General features: G+C 39.0%; 1 protein-coding gene across 4 annotated transcripts in view; it reads left to right on the top strand.

The window, feature by feature from the left end:
• LOC126412476 (glucosamine-6-phosphate isomerase) overlaps positions 1–24,221 on the top strand; it is a 125,964-nt gene that overhangs the window by 71,081 nt on the left and 30,662 nt on the right. For 3 of the 4 annotated variants that reach the window (XM_050082092.1, XM_050082091.1, XM_050082090.1), the window contains exon 6: positions 13,285–13,348. The exons of the other annotated variant lie outside the window; for it this stretch is intronic. In XM_050082092.1, the coding sequence (XP_049938049.1) occupies positions 13,285–13,348 (64 nt within the window). The remainder of the gene's footprint in view (positions 1–13,284; positions 13,349–24,221) is intronic. 4 annotated transcript variants of the gene reach the window in all.

The following is a 24,221-nucleotide window of genomic DNA, read 5'->3' as shown; positions in this document are numbered from 1 at the left end:
GGGATATCAGATTAGTTCCATCTGAAATCCAACACTCGATCTCCTAAAGACCCAATAAAGGCAACAGCCAAACTGCAGGGAAAATAACTTTGAATATGGTGGCAGAGCAAATCATCCAGCACACAAAACACAGGGTGCACATATGGTGGTAATTTGACAGCAAATGAAGTACCTGAGAACAGTCATTTTGAGAACAAATGACAATTTGAACACCAGCAGCCAGAAAATAATCCGACAGCCACCCCTAGCAGGTGTGTACCTCACACGGAGCACCTGATGTGGCCAGCTATGGTAACAGAACAACATAGTCCACATGAAATCTTAAATGATGGCAATCACAAGATTGAACACCCAGTACAGCTTCGAAGTGGAACACAGTGTAAAATGACAGAATTATTAACTGATAACAGCCAAAAAGTATGCACACAACAGTCAAAACAGCTACAGGTAGAAAATACTATGGTTGCTGTTACTGACTGGTGTGTACCAAGGATGGAGCACCTGGTGCATTGCAGACTGATGACAGAGAGCCTAGCCCCATGTAGGCGTGTATACGGGACTCAGGAAAGCCTGAAGATGTATTTATACATTTCTTTCAGCACATAAGGAACCACCACCTTGCTGCCACATGTTCAATAGAACCAGAGGCTAGTCTATATCTGTGTGTGAAAGCACTTACAGTGTTACATGAATGTTGCTGATAGGACCTGAAGCATGTGTGTGCTTTCAAGCAGTGAAGTCATTTGCTGCCGTGCATTTCACAGCTTCCCATGACATGCTGACAAAGTAATTTTGAAACTTCCTGGCAGATTAAAACTGTATGCCAGACCGAGTCTTGAACTCGGGACCTTTGCCTTTCGCGGGCAAATGCTCTATCAACTGAGCTACCCAAGCACGACTCACGCCCGTCCTCACAGCTTTACTTCCGCCAGTACCTCGCCTCCTTCGCGGGAGAGCTTCTGTAAAGTTTGGAAGGTAGGAGGCGAGGTACTGGCGGAAGTAAAGCTGTGAGGACGAGCGTGAGTCGTGCTTGGGTAGCTCAGTTGATAGAGCACTTGCCCGCGAAAGGCAAAGGTCCCGAGTTCGAGTTTCGGCCTGGCACACAGTTTTAATCTGCCAGGAAGTTTCATATCAGCGCACACTCCACTGCAGAGTGAAAATCTCATTCTGAAATCAATTTTGGGTAGGAATATGGTAACTTGGTGCAAAGAACAAGTGAATATTTTAACTGAACAATATGAACTGGAACTCTGTCTTCTTTTATCAGGAACAAACATGATGCAGCATTAAGTAAAATATGCTCCGTATGAAAAGAGTAGGGTAAGTCCGGGAGAATTGACCACTGAGAGAGGCAGACCAGTGGCGTATTTTACAAATGTGACCCTAGACAGCAGCTCCTGCTACTTTTGAAGAAGCTGTTTTGTGAACAAATGTGGTGCAAAAGTATTGCTGTTATTTTCATGTTTTTCTGGAGAAAAGTCACATTCTCTGTTTCGGTAAGGCGGAAAGTTTTATCGTGTAGTTGCCTAACTTTACTATTAAGACTTAGTTTGCATAATATTGATGCTGTTTTTTTACTATGATCTTGACAGATGTGTAGGCATGACACTAAACTATAATGACCACAGAGTTCGCTGCCTGCAGATAGAAGTCGGTGTGGTTCATGTCTCCTAGACAGTCAGCATAAATGGACCAGTGTTATTTGGGAGAGGTGGACCACGTGTTTTAATGTGGGAGAGATTGGCCACAATTAGACTTAGCTTCAAGGCATGTGGAATAATCCCACCGAAAATAGCCACAGTCACATACTATGCTTATTTGTCAGAAGGGCAGAATTTCACACACAGGCCAACCAACCACTTCAAAGGTCATCAAAAGATCTAGTGATCCCAAGCACAGCAAAAGAGCAGAATTATATGCCCAAGTCAAATTACTTCATTGACATGACTTCAGATTCCATTCTGACTCAACCTAAAAACTTCCAAGATTACCAATTTAAAACAGGCTATTCCTGAGCGAACACAAACAATGCTTTTGAAGAAGTATCACCTGTTTCTTCTGTTGATACATCCAGGAATTTAAGAGGAAGGCAGCAACTATATCCAAAGTACTAACCTCAGCTGAAAATAGTGAAACTGTAAAGAAAAAGAGGTATATGAATAGAAAGGAAAGGAAAAAAGGCACAAAAAGATCATAAAAGGAAAATACTAGTGAAGAGAACACAGACCAAAGAAATTAAAAAAGAAAAATATTCAAAATTGCTCACCATGTTCATCAGATGCAGAAAGCTTTTACATTGAAAACATTGTAGAGGATTGCAAAAGAACTTTGATTAATGGGATGAAGATGAATGGGTTGGGTGTGGTGAAATCTTTTATGAAACTAATAAAAAAGACAATTGGCTTCAGTGTGTTTCTTGTTTGTGATGGACACCTGAATGATGTTCAGATTTTGGTAATAAATCTAACTGCTGTGGTGAAAGAAAGATAGGCTAATATTGCACAAAACCAACAACTAATTAGGAAAGCCAATGTTTAATCAAAATATATAATAAACTGATACAATTATTTTAGTCTAAAATATTTAATAGCATAATTCTGTATACATTACAACATGTTGAGGAGAAGTGTTGCTGCCAGTGAGGGTGTTTACATATCAAAAATATAGCATTTTGATAGGCATCAGTCCACCACTGACATGGGATCTTAATGTAGCCATTAACTCCTCTAAAGATGTAATTGATTTTCTTATCAGAGTAGTCTGCTTCATTAATTTTTGTTGCACAAGATCCAGCAGAAATCAATTGTTAATCTTGTGCTTTCTTCTAAAAGAAATTATTTAAAATAAAACTTACATAAAGAAATGTAAAGTTCCTTCTTTTCTCCTGGTAGCTCATCATTTCTTTCAGCCATGATGTTTGCTTTCTTTTCATGTTGTTTGCTGCCAAGGCATATGGTCAAGTGGCCACAGAGAAAGCAAGAATTGCTGATTTCCTTTTAGCACTCAGTGCCATGATAGTTTGCTCTTTAACATGCACTTTGTGGCACATCTAACAGCACTAGACTTCTCCCTTGCACTTAGTTCCCAGAGACAACAATGGCCATACGTGTGTGTGAGTTGGTAGTGTATGAATGTAAGTTGTGTGTGTTTCTTTTTTTGTACTATTGAAGGAGGATTTTGCCCAATAGCTTAGTTCACTTTTAAATGCCCTGCTACACAGTACCTCCTCTGTGTGATGAGTATCGATCTGTTCCATTTCATTTTGTCAGATAGTCAGATAATGTGGCTGCAAAATGACAGAGCTCCAGCTCATTTTGATGCAAATGTAGATCTCATACCTATTGTGTATTCTCTCCAAAGACTATGAAGACTACAGTGTGTACTACTCCTGTATCATCTTATTGCACAAATCTGAACAACAGACACAATTACTTCACTGTTATCAGTTGGTAAACTGCTGATGTACTCTCTGCATTCATCTTGGGGGTCAACATTTTGAACCATTTTTTTGTATATGGCATGGTGTAGCTTTTATCTGTGTTTCTGAACCAAATATGGAATACTGACCCAGGTCACAGTCCCAGAAGTTAGACATCTGTGTCAGAACCTGAAAATCATTCTAAAGTTCTGGCATAGGTGTCTAACTTTAGGGACTGTATTATTAAAGAATCTATCAAGATTTGAGTAATGGAACTGCTGATCAACTGTGATAGTGGATCAACTGTGATAGTGGCTGCATCCTTTGTAAGGACTGACAATCAGCAATTAGTTTGATTAAGAAGAGGAAGAAGATATCCTACAATGTACGGAATTTGGAGCAAGCAGAGGAACAGCAGTGTTGTTGCCAGCACACATACCTGTTTGTGAACATAGGTGGGAGCGATGCCTCGACGAAAAGAGTGGGGGATGAGATGCTGGTTACAGATTTCGGATAGAGCAGCAGTTCGGGTAGACACTGATATCCATTTGATCACCCATGAACTACTTCATCATGATGTATGCTAGGAGAAGCTGAAGGATCACAGCATAAAGGCTATTAACTTACTATCAAAACAATATATTCTTATTCTGTCAATTTGTTGTGGTTTGAGATTATTGGGCTTATTTTATGTTGTAATGGGCAAGTAGTATTCATTGCAGCAGTAGTAAGAAAGTAAGACTACAAGGTTCTACTAATACATAATCAACATAATCAGCACTTAATTATCATCTACTTACACACCTTTGATCAAATAATTTTTCTGAGTCATTCCTGCTCCTACACACACACACACACACACACACACACACACTTCTTCTGAATTAGTATACTCCTCAAATTATTTTTGTTATTTGTTTGTGGACTTGCTGCAAGCAAACTTCCTGACAAAGCCTCAAGTGATGGCTGTAATTATACATTTTGTGTAGAAATGGGCAGTAGGAGACAGATAAGGAGCAATTTCCACTGTTCCAGATAATTTCCACTGTTCCAGATAATTCAGAATGCTGTAATTATTAAGTTTAGTGTTCAGAGTAACTGTTCATTTTATAACTACTGATGCAAACAGTAACATGAAGATGAAAATTTAACTGAACTTCATCTTACACAATTACTGCTTTTGTTCATGTAATGCCTTTCTGCACTCTGTAATTGTTAATTTATTCATGAAACAGCTTTAGTACACTGAATCCTCATATAGCTGTTTAGTAGTCATGTAATTATGTAATATTGAAATGATTTGTTACAAATAAACTCCATTTACTGCAGTCTGAAATTTGTGTGTTGCCTTTTCAGCTATGCCAGAAATTTGATATAACTCTTACCTTCACTGAAATTTGAAATTGTTTTGTAAAAGTAACATTGATGAAATTTTGAAGAGTTGTCGTATAATTACATAATATGGAGAAATGTGCTGTTTCATATGTGTTCACATCAGGTATGATAGCTGTGAGCTGTATTTCCAGGCAGTAATTAAGGTAATAATAGACTTACTGTGCTTGAGCAACATATCCCTTTTCTGTGTGGCAGAAATAATGTTTTAATGTAATGAAAACAGTGCCAGTGTTTCTGTATCAGTAGCAGGAGTAAAATACTATTAACTTTTCAGCTATGGCAAGTGAAATTTGCAGCAAATCTTCAAGTGTTGCATTGTTGCACCAGTAAGTGTCCCCTAGGTACTGAATTGAATCTGTCATGCCTGTGGCATTTCATATCCTGTTTTTCTTATTCCAGTCAGACGCTTACAGTTGTTCAGTATCGCAGGAGCGGCTAAGGCGGTGGGCAGAAATAAATCATTTGGACAATTTTTGTGAAAAGGCCATTTATTGGCAGAAAATGCATTCAAATGGGCAACATGAGACAGGCCTAGGGAGGCGAGGGTGAGCCAGAACGTAGTGGTAGGCGATGCATAGTTTGCATCAAACCTGGGCAAAGTTAATAAATAGTGGTGTCTGCCATTCGCACGAGTCCAAATGGCGTGGCCGCTACAGAGACAAAGTCCACGGCGCTGCAGCACCAGGAGAGGCAGGTGGTGTTGACAGCTACAGGGCACGCGGCAGAGAGGGATCCTCACCAATGGGCGGCGGGGTACATCCAGCACGGCCACGCAGCTTCCCCCGCACTGATTGGTCAGAAGTCAAGAAGCCTGTGGGGGCAGTATGGAAAATTCCGAAGCGTGGCCTGGTCAGTGTCACCTAGGCGGCGTACCTCATCAGCACACGAGGGAGGCACATGATCGAGATTGCCCACCCCAGTCCTGACTTGCTGTTGCCAGACCGTGGGACGAGAAAATTATAGGCAGCCAAAGCTGCCTGCTAGTGCTTGACCATAATGAGAGAATGAAATTAACCTTTTGAAATAAATTATTGATAGAATCCCCTACTATCTGGCTCAACTGTACACAGTATTTGGAAATGTACTGGGAGAGTTTGTAGTAATTTGATTCCTCAAGTTTTCCCAGCCTGACTGATTAATGGTAAGCCAAGTTTCTGGGGCAGCATAATTAAAGGGTCTATTGAAATAAAGATGTTGGAAAACCTAATAAACAATGACAGAAGGTTTCAGTTTAAACAAGGCTTGAGATTTGGCACTCAATTTAGTAAGATCTCACCAGCTGTCACATCCACCAGGCTGGAAAACACTGAGAGAATTTGTGTTTCACGGAATATCAGTATGGGCTCGGAAAAGAAAAGAGCTTGAAAGGGTGTAGTGGGCAGTTGGAATGGAATTCTGGAAATGGAACTCAGTTATAAATAGTGGCACGATACCAACAATAGTTAATTGTCTGCTTGGAGTCCAGACAGTGACTATTCATAGCAGTAAAATTCACAGCACCTGAAGAAGAGAGGTGGGTCGATCATCAAAATATTGTATATAAAATGGAAACAACAACTTGGCAGATCATGAAGAACCAAACCATTAGTAGTGATTATTTGCATTATCGGCATTCTTATGTGATTTGTTTTTATATGATACATATGTAGATCCATGCATAGGAGGGGGAGGATGAGAAGCAGAAGAAGAAGAAGAAGAAGAAGAAGAAGAAGAAGTGAAATGAAATCATCTGTAAAATACTTGAAAATATCCTAAGGCCGAAACTGTACAATCGTACAGGAAATAAAGAAAATGGCTGCTAAACGCTTCAAGAAATCATTCAAAAATTTCATCGCAGCTGCAGACCCTATGGCATTGAAAGTGATAGAAACTTCACATGTTGAGATGTTATGTGGCTTTATTTCAAAGATCACAAAAACAACTTATGAGCACACTGCTGGTCCCTTGTCAGTAGGATGCTGAACCTCCTTGGACCTTGAGGCATTCACTGATTTAATTGACTAGGATGTCACACGTTCACTGTATCATCTCCTGAGGTTAATTAGTGCATAACTGTTGTAACTGGCCCTTGATATCCAGAAAATTCACTCTGGGATGGGGTTGATGTCCAAGCTGATCTACACAAGTTCTATTGGCAACAAGTCAGTGGACCCTACTGGTCATAAAAGTACCTTAACATCATGCAGGCAGTTTGTAGAGACATGCTGTGTGAGGATAAACATTATCTGATTGAAAGATGGTATGTAGGTACTGTCTCATGAGTGCTTAATGCATGAGGATGCAGTATGTCTGTGATATCCGAGGTTCCTCACTCACTGCCTTAATTGACACATAGTCATGCACAATGGCTCTGCACCTTGATTGTAGGAATAACATGAGTGTATCTTTCTAAAACATTAGTAGACTGTCTTCTCTCACATCAGCACTGTTACATTCACAGATGGTAGTCATTGAAAGTGGTACAGAACTGAAATTCATAGCTGAAAATGATATTGACACAGGTAATCAATAATCCCGGTCTTCCAAGTAGAGGACCACTCCAAAAAAAGCCACTTGTGTTGTGATGTTAATGGCAAACTACTCACTGGACGATTATTCATTAGCACGACGTTTGCTTGTCTTCAACCAGAAGTGGTGAAATGGTGTGGCGTGTGGTTGTGTACCCATTACTTGTTGCCAGATGCCAGGTGCAGATGCCTGCATGCTTGCTCAAGTCAGCCTACCTACCTCAGATAGCCCCACTTGATGCTCCTTTCAAACTTTGTCATCTACTGGTAATGTTGTCTTGTGTAAACATGCAGCATTCTCCACAGTACTTCACTAATCTCCCTGTCAGATCTGATAACATGGTCATGCCATGATTGTGCTAATGCATTGTAGTGGCTGTTCTAGCTGTTACGGTTGAGTGTAATAAATCTCCACATACCCTATGGTGTGTGTGTGTGTGTGTGTGTGTGTGTGTGTGTGTGTGTGTGTATTTTTGCTGACTTTGGATTATTTCTTCATGGTATTTGTTATTTTCAACAGTGAGTGTAAACTTGTGTACAGCTGCAGTATATTTATACAGACCCTTAATACAAGTTTAAACCAGCAATATGAAAGAGAAAGGGGGTTCTCCTACAAGGTTTGCAGGAATAACACGAATGGGTGAATGGAGTCAGTGGAGGACAGTAGCTTACCCTGTCACAAGGATATATTTGAAATGAATTATATGCACTCTAAAATCAAATTAATTAACTAAGATGCAATGGCATTAGTAGCATTTAGAAATTGTAGGCGGGAACATCAGTGAGTTAGGCCTGTAGACATGCTCAGATATCCAGATGGTTAAGGCAACTGCTCATGATAAGCAGCAAGCAGTTTCCAAGTAAACTAACAGCAAATTAGTGCTTGTCACTTGCATTAACTCCAACTGAGTTTATACAGGGTGTTACAAAATGGTACAGCCAAACTTTCAGGAAACATTCCTCACACACAAATAAAGAAAAGATGTTATGTGGACATGTGTCCAGAAATGCTTAATTTCCATGTTAGAGCTCATTTTAGTTTCTTCCACCTACGCTCAATGGGGCACGTTATTGTGATTTCATATGGGATACTCTACCTGTGCTGCTAGAACATGTGCCTTTACAAGTACAACACAACATGTGGTTCATGCACAATGGAGCTCCTGCACATTTCAGTCAAAGTGTTCGTACGCTTCTCAACAACAGATTTGGTGACTGATGGATTGGTAGAGGCGGACCAATTCCATGGCCTCCACGCTCTCCTGACCTCAACCCTCTTGACTTTCATTTATGGTGGCATTTGAAAGCTCTTGTCTACGCAACCCTGGTACCAAATGTAGATACTCTTCGTGCTCGTATTGTGGATGGCTGTGATACAATATGCCATTCTCCAGGGCTGTATCAGCGCATCAGGGATTCCATGCAATGGAGGGTGGATACATGTATCCTCGCTAACGGAGGACATTTTGAACATTTCCTGTAACAAAGTGTTTGAAGTCATGCTGGTATGTTCTGTTGCAGTGTGTTTCCATTCCATGATTAATGTGATTTGAAGAGAAGTAATAAAATGAGTTCTAACATGGAAAGTAAGTGTTTCCGGACACATGTCCACATAACATTTTTTCTTTCTTTGTGTGTGAGGAATGTTTCCTGAAAGTTTGGCCGTACCTTTTTGTAACACCCTGTATAGCTGTTTGACTTTATATCCTAACACATTGTTACTGCAAGTATTGATATGACTTGGCAAACTCCAGTTGTGGCTCAGTGACCTGTTGTCAAGACTACTATAATTTTGATTTTATGAATCACAAAACTTTGTTTCTGTGTATTAAGAGCCAGTTGCTAGTCTCGGCACTAAGTTGATACAACTTTTGTCATTAAGTAAAACTATGGAAGATTCCAGTTAATTTTATGAGGGTGAATCAAATATAAACTGGAATTTTTGTTTTGTGTGCCTTTTTGTAAACGGAGAGTGTTGTAATTTCTGCTCATTGTTGCTTTTATTTCCAGTGATTGTTCTTCAAGCTAGAATGTTTTTGTACCATTTCTATAGTCAGAATCGCCAAATCAGAGGAAGAGATTCAGTCATCTGCTGCACAACTCATTATAATAAAGTTTCTCACAACAGAGGGTGTAAAACCATCAAAAATTTTAAAAAAGACTTGCGACACTGTTCGGGTCAAGATCCTGATAGAGACTGAAGTACATATGGCACAAACAGTTTTTACAAGCACAACAAATGGTTGAGAATGCAGCTCACCGACATTGCCTGAGGATCAGTGCTGTTAGCCAGCTTTGTGAAGATGATCACCGAACAACAGTTACTGAAATAGCTACTGAGATTGGCATAAGGAAAAGATGGGTGCCCTGTTTTCCCAGCATGGAGCACAAATTTCATCGTCTCGAAGTGTGGAAACAGCTACTGACACACTACCAAACTGAAGGGGAATATATTCGCACTGGACTTTGACCTATGATGAAACATGGATGCACCATTACACACAAAAAAAGGCAGCATGGAATGGGGCAAAAAGGATGAATCTGCACCTGTCAAAAAAAAAAAAAAAATCTCTCCGTGGGCAAGGTTTTTGCAACAGTCTTTTTTTTTAATTTTAAAGGAGTTCTTATCCTTGATTTTCTCCATGGACATCATACTGTAAATGCTAAATACTGTTTGCAATTTTTGAATCAAACAAAAGGTGCACATTTCCTATCTGGGGTGTGATTGTGTGTCATGACTGAGCTCGAACACACACAGCTGCCCGAACTCAACAAAAAATTCAGGAACTGTCCAGGACCACGTCCTCCCCACACTCTGGATTTATCGACCTACAATTTTCATTTGCTTGGGCCACTAAATGAAGCAGTCGGAGGACACGGATTTGATGATGATGGTACTGTTGAAGCATTTGTGCTCAACTGGGTGCTGCCACAGCCCCATTGATTGTATGAAAACAGGATCAATGCACTGCCTACTCTCTGGGAAAAATGTGTTTCCCATTCAGTAGACCATGTAGAAAAATAGGTGCACGTGTTTGAATTTTCCTGAAGCTTAAGTAAACATATAAAAAGATCCATTGATAAAGGTCATAAACAGTGATGATCCTGTCACAAATTGCTGAGCCATGGCACAAATTACTTCTTTATCTGTGAATAACTCTCTGTCCAGGATGCTGTTCTGTGTTCTGCCTGTCAAGCCATTTTCAGTGCAGTCACATAACTGACTAAATGTTCGATACCTAAGCATTGCCTTTAGTACGCCTTGATGGGGAATGAATCAAAAGCTTTTTGAAACTATAAGAACATTGGATTCACCTGGTTACATTTATATGCAGTGTCAGGAGTTCAGGAGTAAATATTGGGTTTTGCATGATTAATGCTTTTAGGGTCCATCCTGGTTTCCATGGAGAAAACCAATTGTAATGTCTAAATCCCTGAGTGCAGTCTATAATTCAACATATTTGCTGATTAATTTTTATGCCATATTCAAGCAACTTGATATTTTCACTTTCTGACCTCAGTAAATCTCTAAATTTGTGTTTAGGTTCCATATTTGTGATGATATGCATGTTCAGAATTGGCTTTGTTATATGTTTACCAAACTTTTACAATACAGTTTCCATTTTTCATTCATCCTTTTCCTGCAGTTTTTACACTCATTTTGTTAATTTCTTGAATGAATGTCTGGCATAATCTCATTTTTTTCCAACCTGGGTTTCATTCCAGGAAGGAATATCTCGGCCATGAATGATACCAACTATAAAAACTGACAGTAAAGTAGAAATAAGGGAAAGAACAATTTATTTCATAGTAAAATATTATTGACCAAAAGAGACTGGATGATTTAGCTCACTTAACATGAAATGTGAAGATGTTGTTATTTTAGATTTGAATCAAAACTTTGAAACCATTGCTATATTTTGTTGGTTGTGTATATGAATTATAAACCAAACAACCTATGTGATTTCTGTGAAGATCTTCTCACAGTGGATCTACAAATATATAATTTAATCTAATCCGATAAACTGATGTATGGTGATTAAATGATAATGGAAATGTAAGGCATGATGTATTTTTGGAATGCATGTTAAATTTTGTTAAAGATGTCATATAAAACATGAATTACACAGCATGATGTTACACAATAATAGTTTATAGTTCATAGTCAACAGGCCTTTGGTTTTCAAATGATGTTTGTTTTCTATCTTTATTTGCTCTATGGAGAACATCACATTTAATATCACAAGAACAGGATTCAATTGTAGCACATTGTAACACACGTCTTCACTAATATCCATACAATGACTTGTCCTCTGAATGGACTTTTGCCATTATTGTCACTGAAGGGCACTGTTCACTGTACTAAAAATAACTTTTCACATAGCGGGTAGTCTTGAAGTTGGTCTTGTTGTCTTCTTATTAGGAGTATGACTTTGGCCACAGGTCGTGATTGTGCGAAGAATATATACTGATTCCAGGGTTGTGAATGTTCGAATGACTCATTAACAACAAAATGAAAGAAAATGTCTGCACATTTAACTTTCGTGTTTTCAGCTCTTCAAATTTCAAATTGACAACATTTAACACCCATTCGCTCCCCTGAGCCACTAATTCCAGCTAAACATGTCTCCTTTCTACAGCATCACAAAATATGATGACTCCACTACTCAAATACTTCTTATCAAGTGCAAACAAGTAGTACAAAGACTGCAACTGAGGCAAAGAGATTTAGATGATTTACATTGTTGTCAAAGACATTATTTCAATTAACTGATACATATTTTAACAAAACTTTAAAATTAAATTTACAGATTTTCTTCTTAAAACTTCAAAAATCATCATAATTACATAAAACATAAATAGTTATGCCTGAAATAATGAATTTTAGAGAAACAGTTTTATTTGAACTACTGATACCCATTACTACCAAAGGTTTCAGAATATGTATGAGGCTTGATTGTATCACCATATTCATCAGAGGTGGAATCTTTCTTTTTCATCTCCAACTCTGTTCGTACTCAGACAATCTAGTTGGTCTGCCTTTGCTGAACATGAAAGAAGTTATAAACTGAGAAAGAAAGATTCCACATATGCTGAACACACTCTGACTGAATCCCATTCTCACGATATTAAATGTGATGATGTCTATACAGCAAATAAAGGCAGAAAATAAACATTACCCGAATTCAATAAACATCAGTCACAGAACCCTGATTTAATTCTTAATGACCAAGTATGGTGTCATTATTCACACTTCTAAAGTAGCAGTAGCTAGTTAATATATTTCTCAGCCTAAGATAATATGCTTGTTGTAAATAGTATATCTGTTCCCATCCACATTCCACTGACTCCTTCCTCTTGTCTCCTCCCTTTTTTTTCCTGTTCATCACATTTGCCAGTATAACACAGCAGTCTGTGCCAGTACTAACTTGTATACTGTCTTGGTCTTTGCATGCATATACTTTTAATCTGTGAGTATAATGTGGTATGGTTTATCTGATAATAGCCTCTTAAAGTACTTTTAATATGATTGAGTTTTTCATATACATGTCTAGTCATGAAAGGTCACATATATCTGGAAAAACGACAATTGTACAGCTATAAACTCTTGCTGTTTATAGTCTTAACTTGTCTGAGGATGGCCTAGAAAGACGAAAACCAGTTCCTAAATAAGTATTATTGTGGAGCATCAGCATTGTGTATTTCAGTTTTTAATTTGTCTATGGTCCTCCAGGTACTGACAGAATATTTCATCCAGGTGTAGTTTTTATTTAGACTAATTTTTCATGTGCATGATAATTTTACACTGTGGTTAAAGTAGTTTATTTTGGATTTGGTTTAATTATGGATGAATGTAAATGAGACTGCACGTTACCCTTTTTTTCAAGTATGCAGTTTAGAAGTCCATTTTCTAAGTAATACTGTTGGTGTGATTGGAGATCTAAAGCTTTATTTTATGTACAGGCACTGAGTGAAGTTCATCACAAACTGATTGAAGAAGATGGTTCTGGATGGAATAAACATAATGGTATTGGAGAAGGGCAAAAATCTTAATGTTGTTTGCCATCAGGGCTGTTGCTTGCACGCTATTTGTGTCTCTGTCTTGCCTTGTCAATAACAGGCTTCTTAACAGCTGATTTGATCATTTCGTACACTAACTTAGTACTTTATCTGGTAAGCTTTATTACTTCACCTCTAAAACTATAAACTAATTCAGTGTTCCTCATTTAATATCAGTTGAAAAAAAAAATGTGGATGAAACACTTGCAAGGCAAAGGAATCACCATACCCTCACTGAATAAATAATAAAAACAATCATCATTTTTTAGGTTTTTGTTGTTTCACAGTTGCTTTTATTGTCTTAGAGGCTAGTTCATCTGATTCAACTAAATAAAGGCTGTTTGTATTGTGTCATATGCATTTTGCTTCAATTTATTGGTGAAACATCTTCAGTGGTTTGTAATATTTGTTTTTGTATGTGATAATTTCATTATATAATTACAGAATTGATACTGTGTTACAATTTTTTTCTTATTCTCTTGTTGTTAAGAAAGAATTGTAATGCAGTAATACCCTCCCAGGAGATGCTACCTTTTCCAAGGGTCCTTCAGTGCCGGGCAAGAGGGCTTGTGTGCTCCGTCGAAGTCAAGATCTGTGCCAGCAGTAGCATAGCTACTGGGAGGGTCACCTAAGACGGAGTGGTCTTGGTGGAGGAGTCAGACAAATTGTGTCCCACAACATAGGGCTGGGAGGGCCCTAGATGCATGGTGAAGCCAACTGCCCTAAAGGAGTAAACCCAATACAAATCCTGGTCCTTGAAGTTGGGGGAGGCAAATGAAAAAGGAAAAATGATGTGTCTATTGAAATGTGAAATGTAATATCATTATACAGGGTGGAAGCCCTGAGGTCACTGCTAGAATAGCTTAATAAAACCAAGGCGGGCATCGTTGCCATACAGGAAATGCAATGGAATGGGAAGCTGGATAATATTCTGCCATGTTCCAGAGAGCAACAATGAATTTGGTACAGGGTTTTCAGTAAGGCAAAACTTTAAACATAGTGGCTTGGATTTACTGGAATAACATCTAGAATCTCACAAACGAGCTTGAAGGTCTGATTCGCAAACTATTCATCGATCAATCACATGCACCAACAGACGTAGCAGATGACCAGGATAAAGATGCCTTCTATGATAACCACTAGGGAGCCTATGGCGGATGCCCTGGGCAATAATGTTAAAATAATTATTGGAGACCTCAATGCACAGATTGGGAAAGAAGATCATTACCATCCAGCAATAGGAAAGCATAGCCTCCATGAGTACACACATGGTAATTACGAACAGTTGTTCAGCCTGCACTAGCACATAACATGGCTCTTAGTAGCACTATGTTCCCACACAGAAGGATCCATAAAGTAACATGATGTAGCCCTGATCAGCATACTTTGAACCAAAATGATCATATAATTATTGATAGCAGCTATTTCTCAAACTTACTAGTTGTATGTACGTACAGAGTGGCTAATGTGGATTCAGATCACCATCTTGCAATTGTGAAACTAAGAGTTCGAATGTGTAATGCAAAAAATGTGAAAGAAACATTTCACAGAAGTCTGTGGTATCAAAGCTAAAAAATGAAGAGATTGCTAAAAGATACTCTGAAAATGTTACTGAGAATCTTGCACTGTACACTCCTAGTGTAAGTGATACTCTGGATCAGGAATGGAGTGCTTGCAGGGACACAGTCATTAAGGCAGCAGAAAAAGTGCTAGGGAAAGAAGGAAAACAACCAAGGAATTCCTGGTTTGTTGAAAATCATAAGAGAATAAGTTATGAGAAAAGCCTGGCTTATAGGAAAATGCCTAGTGATAAGAAATTATCAAGATGAAAGGGAAAAAGAGAAGAAACTGCATAGGAAGAAGTGAATGGGGAAGACAGCAGATTGAAAAATTGGAGACCTTTGGAGAAACAAATGATGTCAGAAAATTCTTTCAGAAAATTAATGGTCTTAGAAGAACATTTAAGCCATTTATTAATACACATAAAAGAAAAAATGGGGAATTACTAACTGATGACCAGGAGATTTTGGAATGTTGGGTAGAGTATTTTAGTGAACTGTTGGATGCTCCTCCAGAGCCCCCTATTTGAAGATATCATAATCCAGCCAGAAGAAGAGGTTGAGGCCTCAGTCCCTCCCCTCTCTCAGAGAGAAGTAGACAAAGCAGTTGTCCAACTGAAGAACAATAAAGCATCAGGGACTGATAATCTAACATCAGAAGTATTGAAAGCCAGAGGAGCTGAGTTAAACAGCAGAGTATACAAGATTTTATGCCTCCTCTGGGAAGAGGAAGAGTTGCCAGAAGAATGGAATTTAGGGATAGTGTGTTTGATACACAAGAAAGGATATATATTTAAATGCAGCTGTTAGAGCCTTAACACTCCTAAATATTGCATATAAAGTGTTGTCAAATATTTTGTTTAGTAGATTCTCCCCCATAGCAGAAAACATTATTGGAAGTTATCGGTGTGGATTCAGACCAGGAAAATCAACTATGAACTAGATATTTACCCTGTGGCAAATAGTAGAAAAGACCATTGAATTTAATGTTAGTGTGTACTATCTTTTCATTGATTTCAGATCTGCACATGACACAGTAAATTGGGCTAAACTTTGATGAGGCAATGTGGGAGTTTCAGATATGTGAAAAGTTGGTGCGTTTCATAGAGGTCACCCTAAGGCACCCCTTGTGTATTGCGTGAGTGCAGTCTAGGCTATCACCCCAGTTTCCCACACAAACTGGGTTAAGACAAGGGGATGGGCTTTCGTGCCTACTCTTCAGTCTCGTGTTCAGAAAAGTGGTGCATGAATCAGGTATCCTGAAAAGAGGTACTATCTAGTATAAGTCAGTACAACTATTGGGATACGCAGATGACTTAGACCTGATGAGTAGAACATTTAGAGATCTACAAAGTGCATTGTCAGCTCTACAACTGAGTGCAGAGAAGATGGGCTTCAAAATTAATGAAGGAAGGACCAATTATATGTATAATGGTACAAATCACGGTCCACAGCAAACCTTGATGGAATGACTTGAGCAAGTGGAATGTTTCACATATCTGGGTTCAAAGGTAGAAACAAATGGCAGCAATTCAATTGAAATTATGGCCTGCATAAGTGCTATTAATTGACGGTATTTTGGAATGCTGTGACATTTTAAATCCAGGTTTTTATCATGAGAGACTAAGCGCCAACTCTAATGCTGGTGCGTCCAATATATACATTTGGCTCATAAATGTGGACAATTACAAAGCAAGGTGAAATCAGACTGAGATCACATAAAAGAAGTGTATTGAGGAGAATCTTTGGACCTATGTATGAATATAGGCATTGGAGAAGACGAAGAAATGATGAACTTTATGACTGCTATAAGGATGATGACGTGGTAAAGTTCATAAAGTAATATAAATTGAAATGGGCTGGACAACTCAATGAGACAGATCCTGCAAGGAAAGGCTACTGCAGTGAACCTGGAGGAAGAGCAAAAGGCTGACTGAGGTTGAGATGGAGTGATGAGGTTGGAGAAGACGTTGCCCGAGTTGGTGCTGTAACAGGAGATCTATAGCAAAACCCAGAGAGGAATAGTGGAAAATTATCAAAGAGGCCAAGTCCGATCCTAGGATGTAGTGTCAATGAAAAAAGAAGAATGTAGTAACAAATCTGTAATTATTTTGTAACACAATTACCAAATACAAAAACAAACATATATTTAGGCCACTGAAAATGCAACACAAATGAGAAAAAGGGAAATGTGTATGGCACAATACAAACAGATTTTCATTTATTTGCATTAGACAAACCACACCCCCTGGAAAATGAAAACACTGTTCTTTATAAAACACAAAATAAAGAAGAGGAAACCAAATACTTAGTACAAAGCTAGAATTCTAACTTTTGGAAACAGTTTGGGCAATGTTTGATTTCTATTTTATTCCATTGTGGTAATGGGCTCATATTTTTATGCCCTGCTAATGAAGGAAAAAATTCATTAATTTAGAATTCATTGTTTTGAGTAGGACAGTCACAGCAATAACCAAACTAAAAATATGGAAGTACTGGGCACTGGTGATTCACATGATAATTTTGCTTAAAGAATCACTTTTATATACAAAATCACACTTAAAACATTTCTCATAATTATCATCATGTTGTATAGTTTTGCATCATAATGTAGTGTGTGTGTCCCTTATTTCATTTTGGTTTTAATTGGTAGTGGTTGATAAACCACAAAGTTATGCTTGTTAAAAGTCTTGACCTATGTCTTTAATTGCATGCAACCTGACAAGGAAACAAATTCAGATGTTTCTCATGATGAGTCAGTCATAAATGAAGGACCACAAACTTAAATATTTGTATTTATAATATTCTGATTTTATTATCCAAAATCACTGTACACAGTCATATTTTCAGACAGAATTATTAGTAGTAAAGTGCACTATGTACATGTGGTGTAATATGCAAATGACAGCTTCTTCTTGGAATCTGTTTTCATAGACATTCCAATTTATGTGTGTCAAATTTTCGTTTTGTTCACTGTGTTCGTCCACTTGGCCTTCAGAATACCTTCTTCTGTATGGCTCTTGCGACAATGCATGACATATGAGGAACACTCACACAGATGTTTCAGGTATTTTAAGTCAGTTTCTTTTTTTTTCTGTTTTCAGTTCAAGTAAGGTTTTGCTTTATTAACCCCTTCTTATAGTGAGAGCTATTAGTCAAAGAAATGTGAGAAACTTACTTGTAGACAATTAGTTCTTTCTCACAGACACACACACAGATATATAAAAGACTGTTGTGATTGGCAAGCTTTTGGAGCCAGTGGCGCTCCTTCTTCAGGCTGAAAGGTTGAAGGGGAAAGAAGAAGGGTAAAGGAAAAGGACTGGAGAGGTCTAGGAAAAAGGGGTAGATTTTGGGAAAGTTACCCAGAACCACAGGTTGTCAGGAGAGACTTACCCTTACAGTAAGTCTACCCTGACCCGCAGTTATGGATGACTTTCCCAAAATTTACCCCTTTTTCCTAGACCTCTCCAATCCTTTTCCTTCTTCCTTCCCCTTAAACCCTTCTGCCTGAAGAAGAAGCCACTGGCCCCGAAAGCTTGCCAGTCACAACAGTCTTTTATATGTGTGTGCATTCTGCTGGTACTTCGCGAGTACAATTTTTAGCTATCCATTTAAATAATTTATGCGTAACTACAGCAACATACATCTATTTGAACCTGCTGTCTGTAGTCAAGGTTTTGTCTCCCTGTACAGTTTTTACCCCTTTCTTTTTTACTGCATTCCACTCACATTTTTTACTTTTATGTTCATCTTATTACCTATTTTTCAACACCTTATCCATTGCATTTAACTGATCATCCAAGTCCCTGCAACATCTGATAGAGTTACATTATCAACAAACGTAAAAAAAGTGCTCCAGTTATTTGTGGACTTATCAAAATCTGTCTATGCTATTTTAAATATAAAGAAGAATGTTATGAACGATCTGGAAGTGTTGCTATGGGTTCACCTTTGTCACCAGTAGCTGCTAACATTTTTATGGATCGTTTTGAACAACCATAATTAAATAATGTACCACAGAATCCTTCTTGCTAACCCCACTTTGTAAATAACACATTTGCTGTAGGGTTACACAGTAAATATGAGTTATATAATTCCACATCATCTTAAATTTATCCCAAAATAACTTTTCGCTTTGCAGATAGAGAATGAAATTTTCTGTAGAAGATCTGCCAGTGTTCCAAGACTTTGTTTTGCAAGTAACTGACCATATATACAGGATTCTTCAAAAAATGATACAGAAACCATGTTTTTTGAGTCAGTACAAAATATAAATACTGTTTTTGAGCTAACACTGTAGGAGTCCATGAAGGGATGTGGCTGTGGGAAAGTGTAGATAGGGAAAACTGGCAGGACAATTACAGAGCAGATTGAAGAGCGTGAACACATCATGCATTTAAAACAAAGTGTGAGATTTTCAGGAGAGGAACATCAGGACTGTAGCCAGGATATAGATTTCAACAACATAATAGTGCTTGGCAAATAATTTTATGTTCATAGAAGGAAGGTCCAAGGAGTGATTGAGATCTCTAGAAATGAAAGAATTTTCAGTAGTGATTATGGTTGTTGGCTTCCAGCTTCATGGCTCCTCTCCACAAAGGAAATAAATACCCAGCCATCATGGAAAAAGGAAGAAGTTGTTAACATCCTGCCGACAGTGAGGTTATTAGACAGAGCAGAAGCTGGATTAGTGAAGATGAGGAAGGAAATCACGTGTGCCCTTTCAAAGGAACCATTCGACTGTCACCTGAAGTAACCCACAAAAAACCTCCATCTTGATGGCTGTGTGGTGACCTAAACTGTCATCCTCCCGTATGCTATCCACTGCACCAACTCACTCAGTCCAACCTCGTTGCATGAGGGATACAAACAATTATTACGAAGCCACTTTCATGGTGTGACAATAGTTTCTTAAACATTCGAGCTTTCTTTCATGTCCACCAATTGTAACTGGATAACTTATGCCAAACCACTCCCCTTCTTCTGAATAAGTGTAAAAAACATTCTTTTGCAAATGAACATTCTTTTACAAATGAACATTGCTACAGTTTTCAACATTGTTCAGACAACTGGAAACACTAGAAGTGTCCAGCAGAGATGTCAAAACATTGGCTACAGAAATAGTTTGAAGAGGGACATTTTGCAGCCTAACAATTCTGAAGATTTTACCTTCAATGGTAATGGCTACATTAGCGTATAGGCTTTTACTGAAGTTTTTATTTCTTCTGCCCAAATTTTTAATTTACATTTCAAATGTATCCTTGATTTCCTTTGACGGTTGGTCTATGCGTAGACTGAATAACATGTGGAATAGCTGCAAACCTATTGTACCCTTTCTCAGTTAGGGCTTTGCTTTCATGCTCTTTGGCTCATGTAACTGCAATCTGGTTTCTGCACAGCTTGCAGATAGCATTTCGCTCCTGTGTTTTATTCTTGATAATTTTAGAGTTTCAAAGATTGTGTTCCAGTCAACACTGTCGAAATATCTTTCTAAATCTACACACAGTATATATCTGGATATGCCTGTGCTCAACTTGTCTTCTAAGATAAATCAAAGTGTCAGTATTGCTTTGTGTGTTCCTACATTTCTCTGGAGCCAAAACTGATCTTCCAGGTCAATCTCTGTCAGTTTTTCCATGCTTTTTTAGTTATTAGTGATAGTATTTTGCAACCAAGCCTTATTAAACTGATGGTTTGGTAAAACTCATCTGCTTCCTTTTGTTATTGGTATTGTGGTCTGAAGGTATTTTGCCCGTCTTGTATTTCTTACATTCTTTGTGCAGCAGTTTTGCCATATTTGGTTCTGCTAAAAAACTTAATGAGGGAATCTCATCTACTCCCTACATCTTCTTTCAGCATAGGTCTTTTAGTACTCTATCAAATTATTCTTTCCGTATTGTTTTTCCCATTACATTTTCTTTGCCTTCAAGTTTCTTTTCTTTACAAAACTCTTTTATACATTCCTCCCACTCTTCAGCCTTCCTTTCTTTGCCTAGCATGACATGTTATCTGAATTCTTGCTGTTAATACAATCTTCTGTTCCAAGATTTATTTAATTGTACTGTATGCAGCATCTGTGTTTCCTATATTCATACATACCTTCACTTTTAATCAATTCAAGTTACTATTTCTGTGTTATCTGAAGATTCATAGGCCCTGAGTTTCTTCTCAGCTGTTCCTTTGTTGCTTTCACTATATCATCTCCCACAGTTGGTCATTCATTTATTATTATTATTATTATTATTATTACACATGTTACAGGCCTTTTATCTGACCAAGCGAAACATTCATTACTCCTTGTTCTTCCTGTTCTCCTTCATTCGTTCACTAAAGGCTCTCTTCCTACTTCCATCCACATTGGCCTTTGGGCTTTAGGTGCTGTTTCCTCCAAAATCACTTCCCACTTGTACACCTTGTGTCTACAGATGCCTATGTCCATGACATCTGCTGAATCTATCTGAGCTCTTTCCAGATCGATTTTGACTTGTGTCATCCAGGGTGTAGTGGTCTTGAGTCTCTGGATGTACCTGAGGATTCTGTTGGCGAGTCTGGTCTGTGGGAGTCTGCTTATGTGTCCATAAAATTTTAGTCGCCTCTTTCTAATGTCTGCTGCGATGTTGGAGAACTTCTCTGTGGCATCCCTGGAGTGAAGCCTATATCCATTGTCTGTGAGTTTTGGCCCAATAATTTTCATAATTTTTTTTTTCCCCTGTGTGAGAATGTTCTCAAGGCTGGCCTTTGTGTGTAACACTAGCCTCACTGGCATATAGCACCTCAAGTTTGATGACAGTGTTGTAGTGACGAATTTTGGTGCAGGTGGACAGACATTTCTTGTTGTAAATACCCTGTGTTTTGTATAAGGCTCTCTTCATTTTCAATAGCCTAATGTTCTGGGCAGTTTTCTCCTTTCCTGTCAGTTCAAGCACTTCACCTAGGTACTTAAAGTGTGTGACCCTGTTGATCTTGCCATACTTTGTGTTCAAATTTGGAGTGTTTAATTTCATGTAGAAGAACTCAGTTTTCTGAAAGAAAATCTGTAGCCCTACTTTTTCTGTGTACTCTTTGAGTACTTCTATCTGTCTGAGTGTTGTAGTTTCATTATCTGTGAGTAGTGCCAGATTGTCTGCGAAGGCTAGACAGCTGACCTCCAGCTTGTCCTTGGGTCGTCCAAGTCGCACTGGCTTCCAGTGACCTTTTATTTGCAGCTCTTTCTCCCATTCCTTGATGACCTTATCCAGCACTAGGTTGAAGAGGAGTGGTGAGAGTCCGTTACCTTGACAAATGCCTGTCTTGATATCAAAGGGTTCGGAGATTTCCCCCTTGAACTTCACCTTTTTTTATTGTATTTTTTGTGTATTTCAATCAGTTGTTTGTGTAAAGCTTTCTCTGAAAATTTCAGCAACTTGTGGTTATTTCAGCTGACCCACGTCCAATATCTTTAATTTCCCAAGTTTCTCAAATATCTCCAGCTTAATCTGCATTTCACAACTAATAAACTGTGGTCGCAATCCCCATCTACTCCTGAAAATGTTTTACAGTTTAAAATCTCATTTCAAAATCTTGGTCTTATCATTATGTAATTTATCTTAACCCTTCTGGTGCTTCCATATCTGTTTCATATATACTGTCTTCTTTCTGTTTGCAATGGTTAAATCATGCACTGTACAAAATTTTACTGGATGGCTTTCCCATTTGTTCCTCTCCCCACTCCTTGTTTTCCTATTGTTGTAACTTGCAATACACATACAAAAAAACCACAAGACAGCACCTCCAGAACAACTATATTTCACGATCTCACAGGAAAATAATTCACAATGGATGTAGCGTATAGCATAGCCATGTGGTAGGATAGGTATATAACAGTTCTTGGTAGTGTAGTAAATAGCACAATGAGCAAGAGCAAACTGAAAGTGATTGCTAGCGGCAATTGAAACGTAGACGTAAAGTCTCACAGGTGGTGCTGGGACGCATCTGTGCAGCTGTCATGTGCAGTTGCTTGGCCGCAGTGTCTGCCCCTGGCGCCCATGCTTCGCCTGTCAGAGACAATGAGTGATGTCCAATGTCTAGTTGTAGCTTAGGGGGTTACCACATCCCTTCTTTGGTGGGGAAGCAGTGAGCTGTATATTGTCAAGTTGACACCTGCTTGGCCATGCACCCAGGCAGCCCTCGGAACCAGGGTGTTGTCTTCGGAAGCATCAGATGGCCCATCCAATTTTACCAGCTCCCATCAGAGTGGACGGGAGGGCATGGCTCAAAGGTTCTCGCCTGGGGCACAGTCCTAGGTTTGGTGGCTCCATGTCTAAGTCGAGTCCTGACATGGAAGGGAGCTGCAGTGGTGGGGGTGGGGCCAATACTGCAGCCTGATCTGCAAACATCAGGTCCATCTCGAGTGGCATATAAACAGAGGGAGATGAGGTAGTGTGTGGCAGTGGTGAACAGAGCTAAGAATCAGGGGGCAGGAACAGCTCTGGAGCAGAAGGGGAAATAGCGGAGGGTCGAGCAGAAGAGAAATGAAAGGTGTGATCATTGCGATGTGTGTCCACTGGAGAGCATGGAGGCTGTTGAAGGTGAGTCCCCTGTCACAGGCGAAGCTGATTTTGATGTCTTGTTAGCATCCAGTCCCCCATAGCCATAGTGAAGACATGGTGTCGCTGCTACTTGACGACTGCTGGAATCTGCATGTCCGGTGTCCAAAGCCCCACACCCACATGTGGGCGCCCAGACGCAAGCATGAAAACAGAATCTTGGATGGCCCAACAGGTGCTGGCAGCACGAGGTGGAGTAGGGTGCAGGGCTGACGGCCAAGGAGAAGTTCCGGTGGACTTTCTCCCCATTGGTACTAACCTGTAGTAACTCAAAAAAGGTGTTAGCACCTGGTCCATAGGAGTGTTGGCCACATATTCCTTCATCTGTATTTTAAAAGTCTGCATGAGTCTTTCAGCCTCATCATTTGATTAGGGGTGGAAGGGTGGAGACAGCAGGTGTTGAATGCATTTTCTGCATCTGAATCTGGGAACGAAATTGTGATCCATTGTCTGACACGAGTATGAGAGAAATTCCTTCAGGAGCAAAACTTTTGCTGAGCACTGTGACTGTAGCCTCAGTGCTAGTGGACAACCAGTGTTGACCATGTATGGAAAGCTCAAGTATGCATTGAGGACAATCGTCCAGATAATATACAGGAAGGGGCACACGTAGTCTACATGAACCCGCTCCCATGGGAGAGAAGGTGCCGGCCAGGGTGAGAATGTTTGCCAAAGAGCCTCATGCTGTTGTTCACAG

Source organism: Schistocerca serialis, chromosome 7 (assembly GCF_023864345.2).
Source record: "Schistocerca serialis cubense isolate TAMUIC-IGC-003099 chromosome 7, iqSchSeri2.2, whole genome shotgun sequence".
NCBI lineage: Eukaryota > Metazoa > Arthropoda > Insecta > Orthoptera > Acrididae > Schistocerca > Schistocerca serialis.
Note: the sequence above shows the minus strand (reverse complement) of the source record. Positions and strands in the feature narration are given on the sequence as shown.